We start from the raw sequence: 22,487 nt of genomic DNA, 5'->3' as shown, positions 1-22,487 counted from the left end.
TTATCCAAGTACCAAGAATGTATGTAAATATTCAAGAAGAAAAAAAGAGTTTTCTCTGACAATCATCAGACTACCAAGTCACTATCCTGAGTTCATGCCTATTATAATGTTAAGTCAACTTAAGATCACAATGTAACTGTTTTAATCCTGATGTTACAATGGGTATACAGCATCGTAACAGGTTTACTGAGTATGGCATATCATGGAGCTATGTGACAATTCATACACTATTTCAAGCTTTGTTTCATTTTTTTCTTAACATTATTAGCATGTATCTCCCTCTACTGAGGTTTTAGTACGACTCACCAGACCGTGTCTGACTCTGAGTGATAGTACTGGTCGTATGGTGTTGGCAGAATAACAGGATTTTTGTACTACTCACCAGACCGTGTCTGACCCCGAGTAATAGTACTGGTCGTATGGTGTTGGCAGAATAACAAGTTTTATGTACGACTCACCAGACCGTGTCTGACCCCGAGTGATAAAACTGGTTGTATGGTGTTGACAGTATAACAAGTTTTTGTACGACTCACAAAACCATGCCCTACTCTGAGTGATAGTACTGGTTGTAAGGTAATGGCAGTATAACCAGGTTTTAGTATGACTCACCAAACCGTGTCTGACTCCGAGTGATAGTACTGGTTGTATGGTGTTGACAGTATAACAAGGTTTTTGTACGACTCACCAGACCGTGTCTGACTGTGAGTGATAGTACTGGTCGTATGGTGTTGACAGTATAACAAGGTCTTTGTACGACTCACCAGACCGTGTCTGACTGTGAGTGATAGTACTGGTCGTATGGTGTTGGCAGAATAACAGGTTTTTTGTACAACACACCAGACCGTGTCTGACCCCGAGTGATAGAACTGGTCGTATGGTGTTGACAGTATAACAAGGTTTTTGTACGACTCACCAGACCGTGTCTCGACTGTGAGTGATAGTACTGGTCGTATGGTGTTGGCAGAATAACAAGTTTTTGTACTACTCACCAGACCTTGTCCTACTCTGAGTGATAAAACTGGTTGTGTGGTGTTGACAGTATAACAAGGTTTTTGTACGACTCACCAGACCATGTCTGACTCTAAGTGATAGTACTGGTCGTAGGGTAATGGCAGTATAACAAGGTTTTTGTACGACTCCCCAGACCGTGTCTGACCCTGAGAGATAAAACTGGTTGTATGGTGTTGACAGTATAACCAGGTTATAGTACGACTCACCAGACCGTGTCTGACTCTAAGTGATAGTACTGATCGTATGGAGTTGGCAGTATAACCAGGTTATAGTATGACTCACCAGACCGTGTCTGACCCTGAGTGATAAAACTGGTTGTATGGTGTTGACAGTATAACAAGTTTTTGTACGACTCACAAAACCATGCCCTACTCTGAGTGATAGTACTGGTTGTAGGGTAATGGCAGTATAACCAGGTTTTAGTATGACTCACCAAACCGTGTCTGACTCCGAGTGATAGTACTGGTTGTATGGTGTTGACAGTATAACAAGGTTTTTGTACGACTCACCAGACCGTGTCTCGACTGTGAGTGATAGTACTGGTCGTATGGTGTTGGCAGAATAACAGGTTTTTTGTACAACACACCAGACCGTGTCTGACCCCGAGTGATAGTACTGGTCGTATGGTGATGACAGTATAACAAGGTTTTTGTAAGACTCACCAGACCGGGTCTGACTCTGAGTGATAGGACGGGTCGGATGGTGTTGGCAGTATAACCGGGTTATAGTATGACTCACCCGACCGTGTCTGACTCTGAGTGATAGGACGGGTCGGATGGTGTTGGCAGTATAACAAGGTTGTTGTATGACTCACCAGACCATGTCTGACCTGAGTGATAGTACTGGTGGTATGGTGTTGACGGTATAACAAGGTTTTTGTATGGCCCACCAGACCGTGTCTAACTCTGAGTGATAGTACTGGACGTATGGTGTTGGCAGTATAACCGGGTTATAGTATGACTCACCAGACCGTGGCTGACCCTGAGTGATAGTACTGGTCGTATGGTGTTGGCAGTATAACAAGGTTTTTGTACGACTCACCAGACCATGTCTGACCCTGAGTGATAGTACTGGTGGTATGGTGTTGACAGTATAACAAGGTTTTTGTATGACCCACCAGACCGTGTCTAACTCTGAGTGATAGTACTGGTCGTATGGTGTTGACAGTATAACCAGGTTATAGTATGACTCACCAGACCGTGTCTGACTCTGTGTGTAGGTACTGGTCGTATGGTGTTGGCAGTATAACCAGGTTATAGTATGACTCACCAGACCGTGTCGGACTCTGTGTGTAGGTACTGGACGTACGGAAGGCTGTGGATATCAGTTGACCAACAGGACGTGGTGAACGCCATCCCCATATGTAGTGTTGGTACGGTCACTCCTAGGGACAAACAAAGTTAGGTACAGTCTAAAATACAAATCATTTTTGACAATGTTTATGCTTTAATCTTCAGTTATATTATTCTACCAGGATTATTTAATGTACTGTACTCTACGGCACTTTGATTTCACAGGTAAAACATTCATTTCTTTGTTTCTGGAAGAAATTCACTGCATTTCAATTACGCAATTATTTTTTCACATAATGAATATGGCAAAAATAAATGTCTTTCAGAAATGTAAGATTTACAGAGGAAAGCAACTTATTACACATTCACATTCAAAGGTAAATATGACAAAACAGTTATAAGTACAGCCTACAGACTTAAATCACAATTGATACCTAGAGATTACATACCAGACACATGTCCGAGGTAGCGCAGCAGGGAGTCAGGACTATGGGGCAGATTGTTAAGATTCCATGGATGGCTGGGTTGAAAAAAAAAAGAATCATTCTACATTATTCTTGTTTGTAAATAATCCTCTTACCCCTCTACCTGTTTGTGACCCCATCCCTTCTACCTGAAGTAGTACACCCCCATTTCCAGGTCATGGTGACCTCACCTTTAGCAGTGACTCTACAGTCTCAAGCGGTAATTGTGCTAACACTTTACATGTAATGGTGACACACCTTCTTTACCTGTTACAATGCCCCCCACCCCCTACCATTAACCTGCAGTACTGACCCCTCCTTCTTTACCTGTTACAGTGCCTCCACCCCCTACCATTTACCTGTAGTACTGGCCCCTCCTTCTTTACCTGTTACAGTGCCTCCACCTCCTACCATTTACCTGTAGTACTCGCCGTGCCTTCTTCACCTGTTATAGTGGCCCAACCCCTTTACCTGTTTGTAAGTGATTCTACTGTCTTTACCTGTAGTAATGATTGTCCTTTTTAGAAGAAAATACAGTACAGTTGTGAGCTTGAGTATCAATATGGCCGCCATGTACAACCACATGGGATTTTCTCCCTTTCACTATGTTCCAGTACTCCTTCTGAAATAACATAACACAAAAGATTTTAATAAATGGAATAAAGCTTACAGTATTATTTCTACTAAACTGTGATGAAAAGATCAAATAACCGGTCCCCACACAAAGTTAGCATGAAACCACAGCAATAACAATGATTTCCCTTTAGATTTTAAATGAACATCATCATTACATTTTTTTTCAATTTTTCAATTTCCATGCAAGATAAAACATTCAATAATCTTTACATTCAGGCCATGTTGACCTCACTTTAGTTACTGAACTCAACCCAACTGTATAAAGCAATACTTGTAGGCTGTGAAGAACTCCCCCATAAAATAAAAGTCCTTCCTAAAAAGATTAAAACCAAACAAGGTTGGGAAAAAAATAATTAGTCATAATATTTGTAAATTGTGTTCCTAATCATGCTGATTGACCTTAAACACAAACCTCAGTATTTCCCGTTGTGTTGGATGAGGGGTCCCGGAGCCAGGCAGCGCCGATATTACGTGCAGCTCTATTGAACATGACCAAGGACATGTTCTTACCCTGTACCAATTGAGAATCAGATCATTTACTTCTCTTTTATCACTGACAAAGGAATATATCAAACAGATTTTGTATTTAACATACAAAAATGTCCGATAGATCCTTTCACTTTTAACTGTGAAACTGCAACAACGGTTGACAATATCAATACAATCAACATGATTTCATTTTGTGGTATCAATCATACTCACATTGTGGGTTTGCCACCCAATGTCACAGTCCTACAGTTTAACTCAAATGGTCCATTTAGACAAAGACAAGCAATAATAAGTTACAGAAAGATAAATAATGTCTTATCACTTATTTCAGAGCTCGTTATGAGACTCAACTGGGATTCAGACCTAAGCCTACCACCATATATGGCATGCATTGAACACACTAAAGGTGAATATCTATCTTAAAATTATTCATTTTAATTTACTCCAGGGAGATAACTCTAAACTGATATAGATGCAATGAAATATATAGGTATATACATAGTATACATTTACCTAGACATTGAACATAAAACTTTGACAAAAAGTCATGTGAGCAGAACAATGTTAAGTATAATTATTAGCATTTAATGAATTCTATTAAAGGCCATTATCAACTTCAAATTTACCTACAAAAGTACACATCCTATGAGAAGGTCCAAACAGTTACCTATGAGAAGGTCCAAACAGTTACCTATGAGAAGGTCCAAACAGGTCCAAACAGTTACCTATGAGAAGGTCCAAACAGTTACCTTTATGACACAGTCCTCTTCCTCGCCCTTTCCTTTCCTGTTTTTTCTCATCTCTGTTACCTCATCTTCAAGTTTGCGTTTCTTGTCTGCAGACAGCATATCGTAAGATACTAGGAATTTACAATAAGTATCGTACAGCTTGGTCCCCCGGTCCTGTGCCTACAACAACCACACATCTGTATATGTAACATCAGGAATTTATAGTAAGTATCATACAGCTTGATCCCCCCGTCCTGTGCCTACAACAACCACACATCTGTATATGTAACATCAGGAATTTATAGTAAGTATCATACAGCTTGATCCCCCCGTCCTGTGCCTACAACAACCACACATCTGTATATGTAACATCAGGAATTTATAGTAAGTATCATACAGCTTGATCCCCCCGTCCTGTGCCTACAACAACCACACATCTGTATATGTAACATCAGGAATTTATAGTAAGTATCATACAGCTTGATCCCCCCGTCCTGTGCCTACAACAACCACACATCTGTATATGTAACATCAGGAATTTATAGTAAGTATCATACAGCTTGATCCCCCCGTCCTGTGCCTACAACAACCACACATCTGTATATGTAACATCAGGAATTTATAGTAAGTATCATACAGCTTGATCCCCCCGTCCTGTGCCTACAACAACCACACATCTGTATATGTAACATCAGGAATTTATAGTAAGTATCATACAGCTTGATCCCCCCGTCCTGTGCCTACAACAACCACACATCTGTATATGTAACATCAGGAATTTATAGTAAGTATCATACAGCTTGATCCCCCCGTCCTGTGCCTACAACAACCACACATCTGTATATGTAACATCAGGAATTTACAGTACAAGGAAGCAAGATTAAGTTTATGCTAAGATTTTCTTAAACTCTGCAACTCCTGAAATTTGTTTCATCATTCACATTTCCTGCACTGTTTAAGGTTCAAGATGAAAAGTCTACATCCACCTACACGGAGGCTACAATACAACCCATAAACATACAGTATAAAGTATCGTACTGATTGGTTTTGATCGGTTTTCCTATCTAGGGCTTACTGTTTAACTATCACATAAGAATTGAATTTTATTGTTTAATTGCCATATTATTGGGAACACACAGGCTTAACAGTATATTCCTGGAAACAGGAAGTGATGTTCTATAGTTTTAAGCAAAAGAGTCAAGGTCACTACCAACTCAAATACACAGTAAATCTGTATTTATAGAATACACAGTAAATCTGTATTTATAGAACACACAGTAAATCTGTATTTATAGAACACAGTAAATCTGTTTTTATAGAACACACAGTAAATCTGTATTTATAGAACACACAGTAAATCTGTATTTATAGAACCATAGGTGGTATTTTGATCCAACAAACAGGCCATAAACAACAATTTGTGAATCAAAACAAATACACTGGGAAACATTTTAGTTCCTTACTGATTTAGGAATGCCTATGATGTCTGCAACTTTCAATAGTTTCTTCTTTTCAATGACGTTCTGCATTCCTCCAAGGTGTTCAATGACAGCTGAAAATTTACAGATGTCAACTTCAACACCTCCTATCTGAAAAGGGACAAATATGGTGGGTATATATATATGATTGTCTCCCTTTAAAGAAAATGAAAACACATTTTTCCTCCTAAAAGATAATCCATTCTAGAAAACATACCTAGAATGTTTATTTTCTCAAAGGAATTATCATCCTGTTAAAACAAAAAGTTCAATTCAAATTATGGTTATGAATCTTATGCATACATTATCTTATTACAATGTGCAATGTTGATCTAGCTGTAGCAAATATTGGTAACATTTATTTTTTTATATATGTATGGATTCTAGTTAGACACTCCATTTATTTCATCAAGTCATAAAAGCAATAATACACTGTTGTAAATTTTGATGAGGTTGTATTTGAGCTTGTAACTGTTTGAGACTGAATAATAGCACTAAGCTATGAGATGTTTGGATTTTGACGGAGAAGACTTACCACTGGGAATGGTTCAGACACTCCATGGGCGTCTAAGTGCTTCTGTAGACCTTTCAGCTGACAAACGTTGGGACCAAACCTGCAGATAGGCAACAAATTCATTCATTAAAACTAAGTCATTTGGCTGGACACATTTTATACTAAAATGTTGATATGTCGTGTGATTTTATGAATATTATGTGTTTGACAGGAAAATAAAAGACTTTGAACTTGAACTTGAACTCATATTTCAATTCTTTTTTCACAAAGCTGCTTACAATATTAAAACTTTAATTGATGTCACAAAGCCCTTGAAATCTGATATATCTTTAAATTGATACTGGAATGTAAAAAATATTACCACACACACAAGTTTTTCAGATAGGGGATACTTGTTTTAAATTTATATACATGTATATATATATATATTTTTTTATTTCAGATGTACAATGACAATGACGATCGACTTTACCCTTAATCTTTGGTTCCTGAAATATGAACTCATTTGAAGTATAATTGTACTTGACTTTTGTATAAAGTTTGATAAAAATCTGTAAGAAATAAAGTCACTACAGTAATGACAGTAAATCTGGCACGAGATGGGAAGAACATTCAAAAAATCGTGTGGAATGGGCATTGGTTTGAGATTATCTATGAATGATAAATATTTGTCTTTCTCAGTCTCTCTCTTTCATACATACCTATCATACAGCTTGTGGATGTACTGTTTCTGTGTGGTGAAACGCAATTCCTCACTTATTTTGTTATCGGGCTGAAATACACAGACACATTTATTATATAATGTAAAATAATTAAACATTTTATTAAAAGCTATATATTAGTGATAAAGTTGATATTTTTTGCAAGTTCTAAATAGTTGAACCATCAGATTATGATAAGTGTAAGCTGAAACGGTCAACGATACACAGAATAGGAGTGCCTCATGAAAACTATATACCAGGTAAGGAGGGTACCTGTCATCCTGTCACTGACACACAGAACATAACGGCACCAACACATTATATTAACAGTTCCAATTATCCAAACTCCAATTATTTGACCCCAATATCCAAACTCAAATTATCCTAACTTTCAATTATTCAAACATCACTTTATTACTGTATGACCAGTTATTTGTGAGTCACCCTTTGGGGTCAGATAATCAGTGTTCTACTGTGTACATTATTTACAGTAGAATCCGTTATGTAACACACAAACCTTCCAACTTGAAGGTGGAATTATCTTGCACATTCCATATGGCTCTGCTACCATGGTGACAGATTGTATGTATTTGATTGGATCAGAGAACTGCTCCTCGGATGGATAAAATGAGGGAGCATCCACAAGTCTGGCGGGCTCTCCTGGACCAGGGAAGGGTTCCTGCTTCACCTCCTTTTCTAAGGAAGGGACTTCCTTCAGCCTCTTCTTCACTGTTTTATTATGATTCATCAATTAATAACAATTATCAAAATCCTATCTGTAAATGCCATGGGGCCAGAAATGTTTTTACAATCAACAATTTATACAAGATATCTGATCTAATAAAAATTCAGTCAAAATTTTTGATAAAAACAATGTGAATACTGTAAGTTTACCGGTAGGTATGTAGGATTATAAGTATATTCACAGCAGACTACCTGTGATATTTTCATGATTTGGGCGTTGAGGTGAATCCATGTACTCAATAGTTATACAGTGAACATTTTTTTTTTAAGAGGGAGGACTTGACAATCTGGAAGCCACTGCTTATACTAATAAGCATGTTTCCTTATAAGCTAAAAAATAATAGAGTGCAATTCAAATCTGTTTACAACAAAAAGTCTTACCTGATGGTTTCCTCTTCTGCTTAACAGCATCAGATCCAGCATGTCTGGATCCTTGCTGGACTGACTCTGACATTGAAGTCTCTGTTTTAGTTCCTTTTTCTCTTTTCACCTTAATTTTTCTTTGTTTCTCAGTTGAAGATAATAATTTAAATCTATTTTTGTCCGATTTCTCTCTCAGTTCTTTTATATGTTTTTGTTTCATTGGGGATCGTTTCTTGCTGGACTCTAGAACTACTTTACTTGTGCCTGCAGTAGCTGTGTTAGTTTTACTTGTCCCAGTAGCAGCCATATTTGTTTTATTAGTCCCAGCAGGAGCCGTATTTGTATTGACATTTGATGGAAGGAGAGCAGGCTCTTCCCCACATCCCTCCACTCGTAACACAATGCCCGACCTTGTATGAACCCCAGATGAACTATCACATTCTACTGGGGTATTTTTCTGTCCTAAAACTTTCTCTGTCTTCACTTTTTTTTTCGTCTGACGTAATTTGATTTTTCCATGACTTTTTGCCTTTTCTGATTTTTTCACAATTTTTTTAAGTCTGGTTTTCTTTAAAGGTATATTAATGTCAGAACTAGAGGCTAAGTCTTCAGTGTCTAAATCTGCTTTATGTTTCCTACTGGTGTGTGGCTCAGGGGACTGTTTAAATACAAAGCTGACTTCATTGTCAAACTCATCATCCTCAAGGTAACAACTGTTCCAGCGAAGTTTAGCTTTCCTCTGGGGGAGTCTGTGGGCAATGAATTTAGTTGCTGGCTTGAACTTCTTTTTTTTCTTTACAACATTTGAGGAGTTAAGTCGTCTTCCCTGAGATGACTTTCGGCTCAGCTTTTCTGAATTTGCTTTTGATGTTCGTCTGTTCTTTTCTTTCTGTACTCTGGGCTTTATCTGCAGAAATCAAATATATATGAATCAATTATAAATGAAGTATACAAGTAATAAATTAATCATCCTAATCCTTCATTATTTTAAGAATGCACCTAAATGTGATAAATATGAGAAAAATATTATTTTCATCACATAATTAAAACAAAGAAAAATTTGTATAATGTTTAAGTTCCTAACACAGCAATTAAAAAGTTCAAGAATCTAAAATATATTTTGTTTGGAACTCAAATTATTTCACTTAATAATTAAAATATCTTCATATATTTTGCATTATATGCAATATATCTTAGTTATTAAAGGTCAATAGGTTACCTAGGTATATGCTATTAATCAACCATAATTAGTATGTTAGTTATAAATTATAATTAGTACATGCATGTTACTTTATCATTTATTAATGACATTAATTCTGTAAAACAAAAATGCACTGATTAGTATGGGGAAGTTAATAACATTAGAATTATAGGTAAAAAAAACCAAAAAACATTACAACATTCATTTTAACAATGTCATACATTCAATAGATTTTACTAAAACCATGCATGTATCAAATAACAGTTGGTTAGTTAAACACAAAAAATAACTTAAGATACCCATAATAAGCCTATATACATATTTATATATATGGTTTACATGGAACTCATTAACCCATTCACCCCTAAAGTCATATTTGAACCATACCAAATTAAAGACTGGGCAAGTCCAGTTTAAATATGAAGGGGTGAATACATTTTATATAATAAACAGACTGGGAAATGTTGCTCCCCTTGTTGAGTGACCATCCGTAACTTCAAAAATATCTAGAAGTTGAACATCTTGCAACAATAAAATTCACAAAAGTTTTAGTTTTCAACTTTATTTTATCAAAAAATAAAACTTGACAAAATATACCAGTATCAAATTCAAACAACATCTGGTGGAACTTTTTTCAGAGTTAATTAAGTGAGATTAACTGTTGCAGTAGAGCATATTCTTGTAGCTTCCTGAAATCACATATCAGCCCATGTTTGGTATTAAACCCAACTGTAGAATTGTAAATTGTACATAGGCCAATTAGGTAAATATTTTATTTCGAATATTTAAAACAACTCTGTCATAACATTTTTTTATTAGAAAACATTTAACCCAAATACCATGCTGAACTCAAAACAAAGATTAATGTAAATCACTTACATGTTGGGAGGTTTTCACAATATTTCATTAAGAGCTTCATTGGTGAATTCAAATAACTTATATGAGTGAATTCAATATAGGAACATCTATTTATAGACAATTAGTTATATGAAGCAATAATATTAGCAAACATTAAAGTCATTTGAATAGGGCTTATGACTCACGATAGTGAATTAAAATTATAAACAATTTACAACTGAGCTTCAAGTATCATCTATCCTCAATACAGGCAATGTTCCTGTAATATAGTGTTTTTTTCTATATCAGATATATGTGTAACGCGAAAGAGAGTACATGTGGTGGGCTTCCACCAGGAATCGACCAGCGACCCTAGACTACCTAGCGCGTGCTAGAAGGCAACCGTAATCCTAGGAACATTTAAAATCTGCCACATGTGTATGCTGTTCGACAAACAGCTTTCATCTACGGTAGATTGTTCGACTCCCACTGTACACTGTCGCTGAAGACAACATCTTTGTTGCATTCTTTGACAGGGAACTGTAACATAATTATTCCAGTCTATCTGGCTATACAAATTACAACATCAATTTGAGGGGAGGTAGCCTGTGAAATACTGCTGTCCTTTCAACCAGTCTGTAAATTCACTTCATGCTCTATAGTTTTGTCCGACTTTTTAAAATGAGTACAAAATGATCCACAGGTGTAACTTAACAAGGATTTTGTTATTTTTGTAACAGCATAAAGCAATACCTGATTTATTGATGAATGCACTTGCTTACTTTACATTTGACAGCACGACTGCATTAGCCATGTCATACTGTTTTTATCATTGTACATGTATGTAGTGTAATTATATTTTTACCATTGATATTCTCTTATTTACCTAGCTACCAACTGTACGATTATGTAGACATATCCAGGGTTTACAGATCTAGAGCAAGTAATTATTCATAGAAACTAGTTCAAAAGGTGAAAGGACAATAAAAGAATTAACAAGGGTAAAGATGTGAACAGTTTTTCTTTACATTTATATTGACTGTCTTTAAAAAGGACCTTCAATGAATTTTAAGATGCTGCTCTGGAACTTGTTTCTGTATTAAATTCTGGTCATGCATTTTGTGTTTTCTGTCAAATCAATTCCAAATGAAGCATTGTAAATCTACTGCAGTTTGTATAACTTGCAAGATATATTTTTTGTGAGATTTGTAACTTGTGAGATATATATTTTTATGTAAATTCATGATTCGAGGAAAATGCTTCTTCAAATTATTTTACCAGGATTTCAGATTATCAAATATCAACAACATATAAGTATATACGCAGAGTTCTAGCAAGATGTCTGAATTCATGTGGGAAATTCCTTGCGAATTAATATTGAAGTATATCTCTCACCCAGTAATAAATAGTTAAACCAACTAGAAGATTTTAATATTCCATTCTGTACAAGATTAGAAAGACAACTTTGTTTTGTAAGCATAACATTTATTACAATTGTGGGTTTCAAAAGTTCTCCAGAAAAAAATAATCAATATTGATTCATATTTTATTCTTATAATACCTGATTATAAGAAAATGGAATGTGACATGAAAAAAGAAGAAATAGCAAAAAGAATGTACAACATGAAAAAATAGAAAACTAGGCTACTGGCCATAGGTTCTATGTGTATAATATTGATAGCACATGTACAATTTAAAGGGATATTTATAATATGATAGCACTTATAGTTGGTATAATTACAATGTACATCTACTCCAATACTTTTACACTCAATAAGTACGTATACCCAGGGCACTTACAATTTAGGAAAATTAGAATAAATGCACAACTCTCCAAAAGTCTCAAAAAATACCGGTACCCATAAAGCACCTTTTTCCAAATAAGTTGGTAAATCATGCTTGAACCCAATAAATGATAAGGACACTGAAAACCAACTTCCTGGGGATTATTAGGTTTAATATGACACACTGATACATAAAGGTTCCCAAACGAGTGATGGTTGGCTACCATGTTTATCTAAATTGAGTTAGTTAATTTTCAAATTGTATAACGACACAAGGTTAATAGAGTGTCTTTTACAATTTGAAAACTAACAAATGAGAGTTAGATGAAGATGATAACCACAATCACAAGTTTGGGGACCTCTTCCTCCCTCAACGCTAAGATAATATATCTCGTAAAATGAAATGGTTTCCTTGAAAATGGAATATGTCTGTTTCTGATTGGGTAAACTATTGCCATAAATAATGACATCACAATTGAAGATGACGACGCAAAGCATTATTATGTGACGTCATAAGTTAAAGGTCGCCCAACAGAAGAATGTCCACAGAGTTACCTACAAGTAGGTAACCAAAACCAAAAAAAGTTTACCAACTCCTAGCAGGTTTATTTACTGAGTCAGGAGCAAGGAAACGTCTTGTGGTTGTGGGAGAAAGCTGGTTGTACAACCAGACTGGAGTCGTTACAACATGTTATATATACCACATTGTCAGCCTAGTGTATCATCCCAGATCTAGTTAACATATTACAACATGTTATATATACAACATTGTCAGCCTAGTGTATCATCACAGATCTAGTTAACCTATTACAACATGTTATATATACCACTTTATCAGTCTAGTGTATCATCACAGATCTAGTTAACCTATTACAACATGTTATATATACCACTTTATCAGTCTAGTGTATCATCACAGATCTAGTTAACCGATTACAACATGTTATATATACCACATTGTCAGTCTAGTGTATCATCGCAGATCTAGTTAACATATTACAACATGTTATATATACCACATTGTCGGTCTAGTGTATCATCACAGATCTAGTTAACATATTACAACATGTTATATATACCACATTGTCAGTCTAGTGTATCATCCCAGATCTAGTTAACATATTACAACATGTTATATATACACCACATTGTCAGTCTAGTGTATCATCACAGATCTAGTTAACATATTACAACAGTCAAGGAAAGAAACAGCCAAACAAAATCTTACAAACAAATATGTGAATTATGTAATCAAGTCCACACCAAAAGACCAAACAAAAAGGACAAATTAGCTACAGGACCATACAAATAAGTACAAGCCACCTATAAACATGTACAACGACAGATCCCAGACGGATCTTGGCACCCACCATCATAAGATCTTCTTTGGTGCTATGTAAGACTGATCTTTTGTCTTCTTTTCCCTTATTTTTTCTTATCTGTTTGATTGAGTAATGAAAACAGTAAATGCACTTTTCATGAAACCTTCATACTGATATGTATGGCATTATACTTCTAAAGTGAGATTGTTTACTAACAAAGTACTTATTGCGAAACAAGGGGAATCTACATGTGAAATTTGAGAAAGATCCCTCCTTTCCTTTTTCAGAAATACATGTAACACTAACAAATCTAACTCTTAAAATTCAAGATCAGTCCTATAATTTGATATTAACTAGGGACTGTAAGGAATCTTCATGTCAAGTTTGTGAAAGATCCTTCCTAAACTTTAGGAAAAATAGCATTTACAAACTTTAACTCTCAAATTCAAAATGGCTGACTGTCGGCCATCTTGACTTTCCTATCAGTATATATTTGAAGTTTGAGAAAGAGCAATAACAAACTTAACCTCAAATTTCAAGATAGCTGCCTGTTGGCCATGCTGGTTTTCCATCATTCCCGAAGTTTGATATGTACATCTATGAACAATGGCAAATTAAACCTACAGGTGAAGTTTGAGAAAGATACCTCCTGTACTTTTTTCTACTCTGAGATACAGAACTAACAATACTTGTTTAAGGACAGACATACCACGGACAAAAGGTGATTTGAACAGCCTTTCATCAGATGATGGTGGGCTAAAAAGAACAAGCAAGCTGTAAGACCGTACAAAGCACAACAAGTTAGCTACTGCATAAGACTGTACAAAGCATTACAAGCTAGCTATGCAACTGTGTGGTACAAGGTGTAAAAACAAAAGCACAAATCAGCTACAAGTCTGCATGAAATATTACACCTTAACTACAAGACTAAACCAAAAAGTACAATTATATATATAAATGAATATATCCCAAAAATGAAGCACTTTCAATTATATATTTCAAGATTATTCCAAATTAAACAACAAGGAAATTTCTTGTTCAATAACACATATCTAACCCCATGTCACTGACTTATATTAAATGTCTCCATTTAGAGAGCCAACCAACACTGAGCACTTGTCGGAGATTCATTAAATGTAAACAGATCAAATTCATCTCAACACTTGACATGTGTACCACTATAACATATCTTTTTTTCTTCTTCTGCAAATTGTTTTTAAAAGCTACCAGTTACTGGTAGTAATACCTGACAGCAAAGAGTGACAGAAGCAGGATACAATGCACATACNGGGGGGAGAGACTACACTGTGTACACACAAGCTGTATCCCCTATAGTTTTAAGCTTGGGTAAGGGAGGCTACTCTGTTTCTGTTCACAAATACTGTACCCCTGTAGCACAGGGTACACTATTCTGACACCAATTCTGTTTATTGAGGTATCCCTCTATAACAGAGGGTGGGGGGCGGAGGGAACAGTGTTCTGACAGAGGGTCGTAACCCATCACTTGGCTGTATCTCATTAGCACTAGACAGAATAGAAACCGCATCCAAGGACTTCATTGCCAGTTTCTGTTCACGAATTGAGGTTAGGACAGAGTAAGGTGGGGCAGGATGGGGCAAAATGGAGGCACTAGCTCTGATTGGACAATTATTGACCCTAGCATGAACCACAGACTTTCCACTGAACGAAGGTTCAGATACGGGTGAAGTTGTGAAGTTTGATGTGGGCGAGGCTATCATGTGGCAGGCAGGTGGAGCTATCACATTGGATGTGGGTGGGTCTATACGCATGATTTTTGATGTAGAAGAGGCTTTGACAGGAGATTTATGTAGAGTCTGAGCATGAGACTGAACCTTTGGTGAGGCTGACATTGGAGGGAGAAGAAACGAAACGAATGTTTCTTTTCTGGTTTTTGACTTTAAATACGGTGTTGAAGTTTTGTATTTATACTTGGCAAGGATTCCTTTATGTTTGGGAAGAGATTTAGGGAATGGTGATGTCAGCGTTGGGGAGTCTAAACAGCCGTCAATGAACCCACTGTCGTCAATATTGACAACACAACCTACAGACACTGGGGTGGTCATTTTTACGATCTGCTGGGGCAAAGTGACTACTTTCTTTATCTTATCTGCAGAAGGACTGTCATCTCCTAGACCTGCCAAGGCAGTGTCAGACATACTAGGCAAGGTGTCTGTCTCAGTTTGTGTTGATTTATCTGTATTTTCCAATGTCATTTCTGAATGGAATATGTTATCAGACGAAACTTTCAAACATGGTGAAAGATTGAAATGCATTTGGTTTTCGGATTCACTCTTCAAGAGTGTCTCACTAGCATGAATGTTAGGATTGCTGTCAAATACAGGTTGGGACTGGTAAGAATAAGGGATATCATGTTCGGAATTTTTCCTGACCTCTATATCTAAGTAGCGAGATTGGCACTCACTCTTCACAGACTCTGTATTGAATCTATCTTTAACAAAAGGGCCAAATGTTGAGAAAAGTGGCACATATGCTGGAAATGGCCTTGGGAGGGAGTCACTTGAATCAAGCAGTTTGGAAGAGCAGGGAATTATCTCCTCAGAAGATACAAGATGAGTTTGGGTAGAGTAGGGAATTACATCCTCAGTAGATATAGGATTGGTTTGGGTAGGGAAGGGAATGACATCCCAAGAAGATATAGGATTGGTTTGGGTAGAGTAGGGAATGACATCCTCAGGAGATATAGGATTGGTTTGGGTAGGGTAGGGAATGGCATCCGTGGCATATACAGGATGGGTTTGGGTAGGGTAGGGAATGACATCCCAAGTAGAAATAGGATTGGTTTGGGTAGGGCAGGGAACTACATCCTCAGTAGATACAGGATGGGTTTGGGTAGGGCAGGGAATGACATCCTCAGTAGATACAGGATGGGATTGGGTAGGGCCGGGAATGACATCCTCAGTATATATAGGATGGGTTTGGGTAGGGGAGGGAATGACATCCTCAGTAGATACAGGATGGGTTTGGGTAGGGTAGGGAATGACATCCTCAGTAGATACAGGATTGATTTGGGTAGGGTAGGGAACTACATCATCAATAGACAAAGGATTGGTTTGGGTAGGGCAGGGAACTACATCCTCAGTAGATACAGGATGGGTTTGGGTAGGGTAGGGAATGATATCCTCAGTAGATACAGGATTGGTTTGGGTAGGGCAGGGAATGACATCCTCAGTAGATACAGGATGGGTTTGGGTAGGGCAGGACACTACATCCTCAGTAGATACAGGATTGGTTTGGGTAGGGCAGGGAATGATATCCTCAGTAGATATAGGATTGGATTGGGTAGGGCAGGACACTACATCCTCAGTAGATACAGGATTGGTTTGGGTAGGGCAGGGAATGATATCCTCGATAGATAAAGGATTGGTTTGGGTAGGGTAGGGAATGATATCCTCAGTAGATACAGGATGGGTTTGGGTAGGGCAGGGAATGACATCCTCAGTAGATACAGGATTGGTTTGGGTAGGGCAGGGAACTATTTCCTCAGTAGATACAGGATGGGTTTGGGTAGGGCAGGGAATGACATCCTCAGTAGAAATAGGATTGGTTTGGGTAGGGCAGGGAATGATATCCTCAGTAGATACAGGATGGGTTTGGGTAGGGAAGGGAACTACATCCTCAGTAGATACAGGATGGGTTCGGGTAGGGTAGGGAATGACATCCTCAGTAGATACAGGATTGGTTTGGGTAGGGCAGGGAACGACATCCTCAGTATATATAGGATTGGTTTGGGTAGGGCAGGGAATGACATCCTCAGTAGAAATAGGATTGGTTTGGGTAGGGCAGGACACTACATCCTCAGTAGATATAGGATGGGTACGGGTAGGGTAGGGAATGTTATCCTCGATAGATAAAGGATGGGTTTGGGTAGAGTAGGAAACTACATCCTCAGTAGAACCAGGATGGGTTTGGGTCGGGTATGGAACTACGTCCTCAGAAGATACAGGATGGATTTTGGTAGGACAGAAAATCACGTCCTGGGTAGAATGGGTTTGTGTTGTAGGAGAGGGAACGGCACCTTCTGCAGATACAGAAAGGGTCTTTGTAGGATAGGGAATGGACTCCTCTACAGATATCGAAGGGGTTTCTGAAGGACAGGGAATAACCGCCTCTGTACAGGGAATAACCTCCTCTGAAGATAGAGAAGGGGTTTGGGTATGGCAGGAACAGAATTTATTTATGAGACTAGACTTCAATCCTGCAGGCAGTATCATACCCGATGAATATAGCTTTGATGTCTTACTGTCATCATCATCTGAACAAGTAGTAGGAGAGTTGGATGTACAACATGCTGTGGTAGACTTTGCTATGGGAGTGATAGAACATGCATACACTACATCAGCTATACTGGGACTAGACACTTCAGGCAGGTTAATGTCTACTACATTACAGGATCTACTAACCCCTTCACCGTTTCTGGCCTCTTGACCACAGCTGTTAGTAACGCTCACTACACTACTTGTGTCCGAATCACTGGTTACCTTGGTCTGGCGTTGTCTCCCTGGTTTTTCATCCATCTCTGACTGGTCAACAAAAAGAGACTTACGCCTGCTTTTTTTGTCAGGAGAAAGTTTTGAAGAGGTCAATGTCGCAATCGCCTTTCTCTTGATACACAGACGCTCTGCATCGGTCATCTTTCCAGGACTTGCTTTACCTCTAGTGCCTTTCATGGGGGAAGGCGTCCCATTCCTGTAGGACCGGGTCAACTTTGCAGGTGTTATAGCAGGTGATGTATAGCCTTGTCGTCTCTTGGAGGTGGCCTGTGACCTCTGACCTTGTCGGGAAGGAAAGCTTGCCAGCCCCCTTGCAGTCTCAGGAGTGCCAGCACATGCTCGGGCGGCCTTTCTGCTTGGTGTCACACGGCCGCTAGGTGGCATCACCTGTCCAGTTAAAAACATTAAAATTTAATTCTGTATTGTATACACTGTGTAACGTGAAATGGCTGTACTGTTCTTTACTGTATTTTAAATTATAAAACAAACTCTTTCGTTGGCACGAACTAACTATGCATGAATAAGTTTCAGTTAAGTTACATGTTATCACAATACATGTGCTATGACTTGTAGTTCGACTCTAGTTGTGAAAACCATGTACCTACCACACAGTTAAGTTCAAATTATACAGTAATCAGGATGGTTTGCAGTGCAGGGCATAACTGTTGTGTTCCTGCTTTTCATTCTCAAAAGGTGGGAATAGGTTGATAAAACTTCATCTTTTGAAAAATCTTTTAACAGCTCTTATATAAAGACAACATATCAAACTTAGCCTTGCTTATCTAAAATTAGTAAAAAATATCAGGGTGGGGACATTAAATCTAGGTAAGGAAAGTGAATCAGTTTTTGTTTTGGCCTAACAAAATTTTGTTATTATATTAAATAAATTCTGAAAAATGTGAAGAAACTACTGACAATTCCACTGCTGACATCAACCCAATGTTCAGAATTTTACAAACAATAACTCATTTTGCTTAGCTCATCAAACTTCACAATGAAAATGATGTTTGAATGAGACGGTTTTAGTACTTGAACTTTGTATTGGTTTTTCTTCCATGGCACTACACAGTAACTGGCTTTATCTTGCTAGCACCTGGCACCAGACAAAAGTTTTCAAATGTAAAACTTTAAGTCCATGAAGCTGGGGCCAGGTTATCTGAATTTGTTTGGGGCTAAATTTTTATCAAAGATCAGGTAGAATTGATAGCCTGAAATATTTTGCAAAAATATGTAGTGTGCACAAAGAAATATTCTCAGTTATAATTTGACCACCAGACTATCCTGAAATCCTCAGCAAATATGTAAATGCATAAAATATCTTTGTTCTGAAATTAGGAGTGTCTTAAATTTCAAGAAACACATGGTTGAGTTAAGTAAAATGGTAAATGATTTTTTTTCTTATGTTTAAAGCAGTAAGTCTTTCCAGGACAAAGGCTGAATAAACATCAACTGTGACTTCACAGAAATGATACAATAACTTCACAAAGGAGAAAAAAGTGAATCTTTCCTTTCAAATTAACAGTCACTTCCCTTCAGAGTTTGGGCATTCATTGAATTAGGAAAACTTGTGGCAATCTTTTAACAAGGTTTGAAAAAGTCACACTGGGAATGAGTAAAAATTTCGGCATCGTTTTTGCTATGTGGAAAATCTGTGGATACATATGCCATTACTTACCAAAGGTGCCGGTGAATCCGCCACCTCATCAGGTACGTTACTACAGCTAGTACTGCTGGAGGACGGGGAACTCTCGCGCACAAAAACACGACTTCGATTGGGAGGAGTTGGTGGCAGGCTAGTGTCGCCCTCATCTCGGGAGAAGTTAAAGAAGTCCAAATGTGGAGGAAGGACTGGTTTTCCTGTTAACAAGAAGAATTCATAAACTATAAAATCTGTGAATTAATGATAAATCAAAAGTTGAATTTCTGAATTTTAATGGTGAACCAATTGCAAGTGAACATTCATTATATACATATATATGTAGAATGTGACCACAAAAATTCTATGGCCTTCACATGTTATTAAGGCAGTGTCTTCCAAGAAATTTGAAAAAAATCATGACATCTTGACTTTTTATATCAAAGCAGCTTTCTAAGAGCAACATGTGGAATCCCATTTTATTAGCAACACGTGGAATCCCATTTTATTAGCAACATGTGGAATCCCATTTTATTATTGTTAAAGACTTTGGACAGGAATTATTCCATATCAAGATGGGAAGACAATGTAGGAGAATGGCACCACACTGGTAAAATCAGCCTGGACTGAACACAGGCCTGATTAACATAACCCAACACACAGACTCAACTAGGAATGGGTACAGAAATAATGAAATGTTGTGTACCAGGTTTACCTCTCAGACAGAGGAAAGTAAGGAAATCTTCTGTCTTGGCTCGTTTGGGAAAGACTTTGATGGGTGAAGAGGTCTTGCTGCTTTGTTTGACTGGCGTATGCTGTGAGGGCACCATTGTGTTACCATAGGCATGCATCTGAGCAAACTTCCTCTGAGCCCTAACCTTTGTCCTCCTGAAGGAACACACTCATGTTATTATAGAAAGACTGTTATCAAATTAGATAATCATATACAGATTTGAATCTCATTTGTGTTATTTTAAATAACAGTATGTAAATTTTTGTTGTTGACGATGCTGAACAGTTGAAATTAAAATTTTATAAGACAACATTAACTCATTCACCCCTGAAATTTCATAATGAACTATTCCAACCTTTGAATTGGAAGAGTTCAAATGTGTCTTCAGTGGTGAATGAGTTAAACTGATACGACATCAGTTTTATAATATCAAATTTACGCTGGATCTTAATGTGTATTTTTCTCTCACTCCAAAGTGGTTTTTGACATGGATACAAAATTAGAATTTTATAACCTTCCATATGCAGTATCTTTTTAACTCAATTTAGAAATGTTACAGATAATATTTTACTCCACAATTTTAATTAATACCTTCACCATAATTTATTAATCTTAAAAAATGTGTTTTAATATGACTATTTTTTTTTATAGAAAATAATTGTTTATTATGAACTTATTCATATATATATTCCACATTTGAACTGAAAAAAGATTTCATGAAAATTGATTTTTAGAAAACCTCTGTCGAAATTGATTTTGCCTGTAATAAATAAGTTAAGTTCATACCCTTTTAGGTCATCATTGGAACAGCTGGTGGTCGATGACCGCATCGAGTCCTGGCTACTCTCGTCTCCTCCGATGCTGTGCTGAGACTTAAGTCTTTTGTCTGAGGGTGGAGGCAGAGTGGGACTACGCATCGACATGTTGGACTTTACAGGTGCCACAGGCTTACTGGATCTGGGAGACTGACGCCTTGGCAAAACTCGGGCTAGAAGGTTCCGTCTTGGTATACTGTTTGAAGGTACCAATGGGGAGTCTAGATCTAGCTCTGATTTGAGGGTGAGTTTTTTAGTCTCTTGTAAAGAAGCATATAATGCCTTGTTTAATTCCCGCTCCTCGCGCCATGACAGACCTGCAGTCAAGTCCTGTAGAAAGACAAGGTTGGTAGTTGTTGTTCTTGGAATATACACAAATTCAAAGACAGTCAAAATATCATCTTTGATCAGCTTAGGATGAGATATTATCCAGATGCAGATTATACCTTTTGGAATGACTTGTATAATTGATTTTACCAACTTTGTATGACAGATATTTTGGTCCAATATTAATCAGAAGTAAGAAAGTAAAATGAAATAATGTTCTTATCAAATTACTTATAAGTGAGAAAGAATATAAAGTTCTACATACCGGTATACTGATCATAATAAAAAAAAAATAGTGATACATGTACACATATATTGTCCGTACCAAGTTTTTGGGTGAAATATTCCTTCGCAATCTCTGGGCCAGGGCAGGCTCTCCTGGAGTCTTCCTTGAGGAACAACCCGGTGTGGGTGGCTTTTTGCCAACCATGATGTTGGAACTCAAACCAAGTCACACTGAAGTCAGGATTAGCCAAATCCTAAGGAGTCCAATCTGTAAGAGAAGGGAAAACAGATAATCCTAGTTTGAAACTTTACTAAGGCCTATAAAACACATCTCTGTGTCCAGTAAATACTACCTACCTTAGATTTGGCCTTAACTCTGCAAATTTGAAGAAAGCAATGAGTCTATATATCATCGTGTTACAACAATGCTTAAAATTCTGAAACCGACCAGCTGGCTGAACTGACATACCGCATGTGATCAAACAGTCAGCTGATCTGAAAATTCGTCAAAAAACTACAGCAGACAGGAGCAACCATAGTTACTGGTAGGTGTATCACTATGGAACTTGAAAGGATGCACTCTAACTTTGAGAATCCCCCGAGCTCAGGCACATTTTGTGTACAGGTTAATAATATTTTAATACATAACTTGAGA

The 22,487-nt window shown here is 37.3% G+C and overlaps 1 protein-coding gene across 4 annotated transcripts in view; it reads right to left on the bottom strand.

Moving 5' to 3' along the window:
* The window catches only part of LOC110443227 (protein Jumonji-like), a 29,259-nt gene that overhangs the window by 4,274 nt on the left and 2,498 nt on the right, over positions 1 to 22,487 (bottom strand). Inside the window, exons 2-16 of one of the 4 annotated variants that reach the window (XM_021487308.1) lie at positions 21,933 to 22,100; positions 21,252 to 21,610; positions 20,439 to 20,620; positions 19,772 to 19,953; positions 18,007 to 18,483; positions 8,439 to 9,327; positions 7,831 to 8,042; positions 7,314 to 7,384; positions 6,634 to 6,712; positions 6,084 to 6,209; positions 4,642 to 4,800; positions 3,816 to 3,914; positions 3,268 to 3,389; positions 2,753 to 2,823; positions 2,281 to 2,395 (exon numbers count right to left, since the gene is read on the bottom strand). In XM_021487308.1, the coding sequence (XP_021342983.1) occupies positions 2,281 to 2,395; positions 2,753 to 2,823; positions 3,268 to 3,389; positions 3,816 to 3,914; positions 4,642 to 4,800; positions 6,084 to 6,209; positions 6,634 to 6,712; positions 7,314 to 7,384; positions 7,831 to 8,042; positions 8,439 to 9,327; positions 18,007 to 18,483; positions 19,772 to 19,953; positions 20,439 to 20,620; positions 21,252 to 21,610; positions 21,933 to 22,037 (3,248 nt within the window). In that variant the 5' untranslated portion in view covers positions 22,038 to 22,100. Of the gene's footprint in view, positions 1 to 2,280; positions 2,396 to 2,752; positions 2,824 to 3,267; positions 3,390 to 3,815; positions 3,915 to 4,641; positions 4,801 to 6,083; positions 6,210 to 6,633; positions 6,713 to 7,313; positions 7,385 to 7,830; positions 8,043 to 8,438; positions 9,328 to 14,859; positions 18,484 to 19,771; positions 19,954 to 20,438; positions 20,621 to 21,251; positions 21,611 to 21,932; positions 22,101 to 22,487 lie in introns of those variants that run through there. The other 3 variants (XM_021487309.1, XM_021487305.1, XM_021487306.1) reach the window with 3 other exon arrangements.

The sequence above is a fragment of the Mizuhopecten yessoensis genome, unplaced genomic scaffold (assembly GCF_002113885.1).
Source record: "Mizuhopecten yessoensis strain PY_sf001 unplaced genomic scaffold, ASM211388v2 scaffold716333, whole genome shotgun sequence".
In the NCBI taxonomy this organism is placed as follows: domain Eukaryota; kingdom Metazoa; phylum Mollusca; class Bivalvia; order Pectinida; family Pectinidae; genus Mizuhopecten; species Mizuhopecten yessoensis.
The sequence above is the reverse complement of the archived record's forward strand: the minus strand, read 5'-3'. Positions and strand labels throughout refer to the sequence as shown.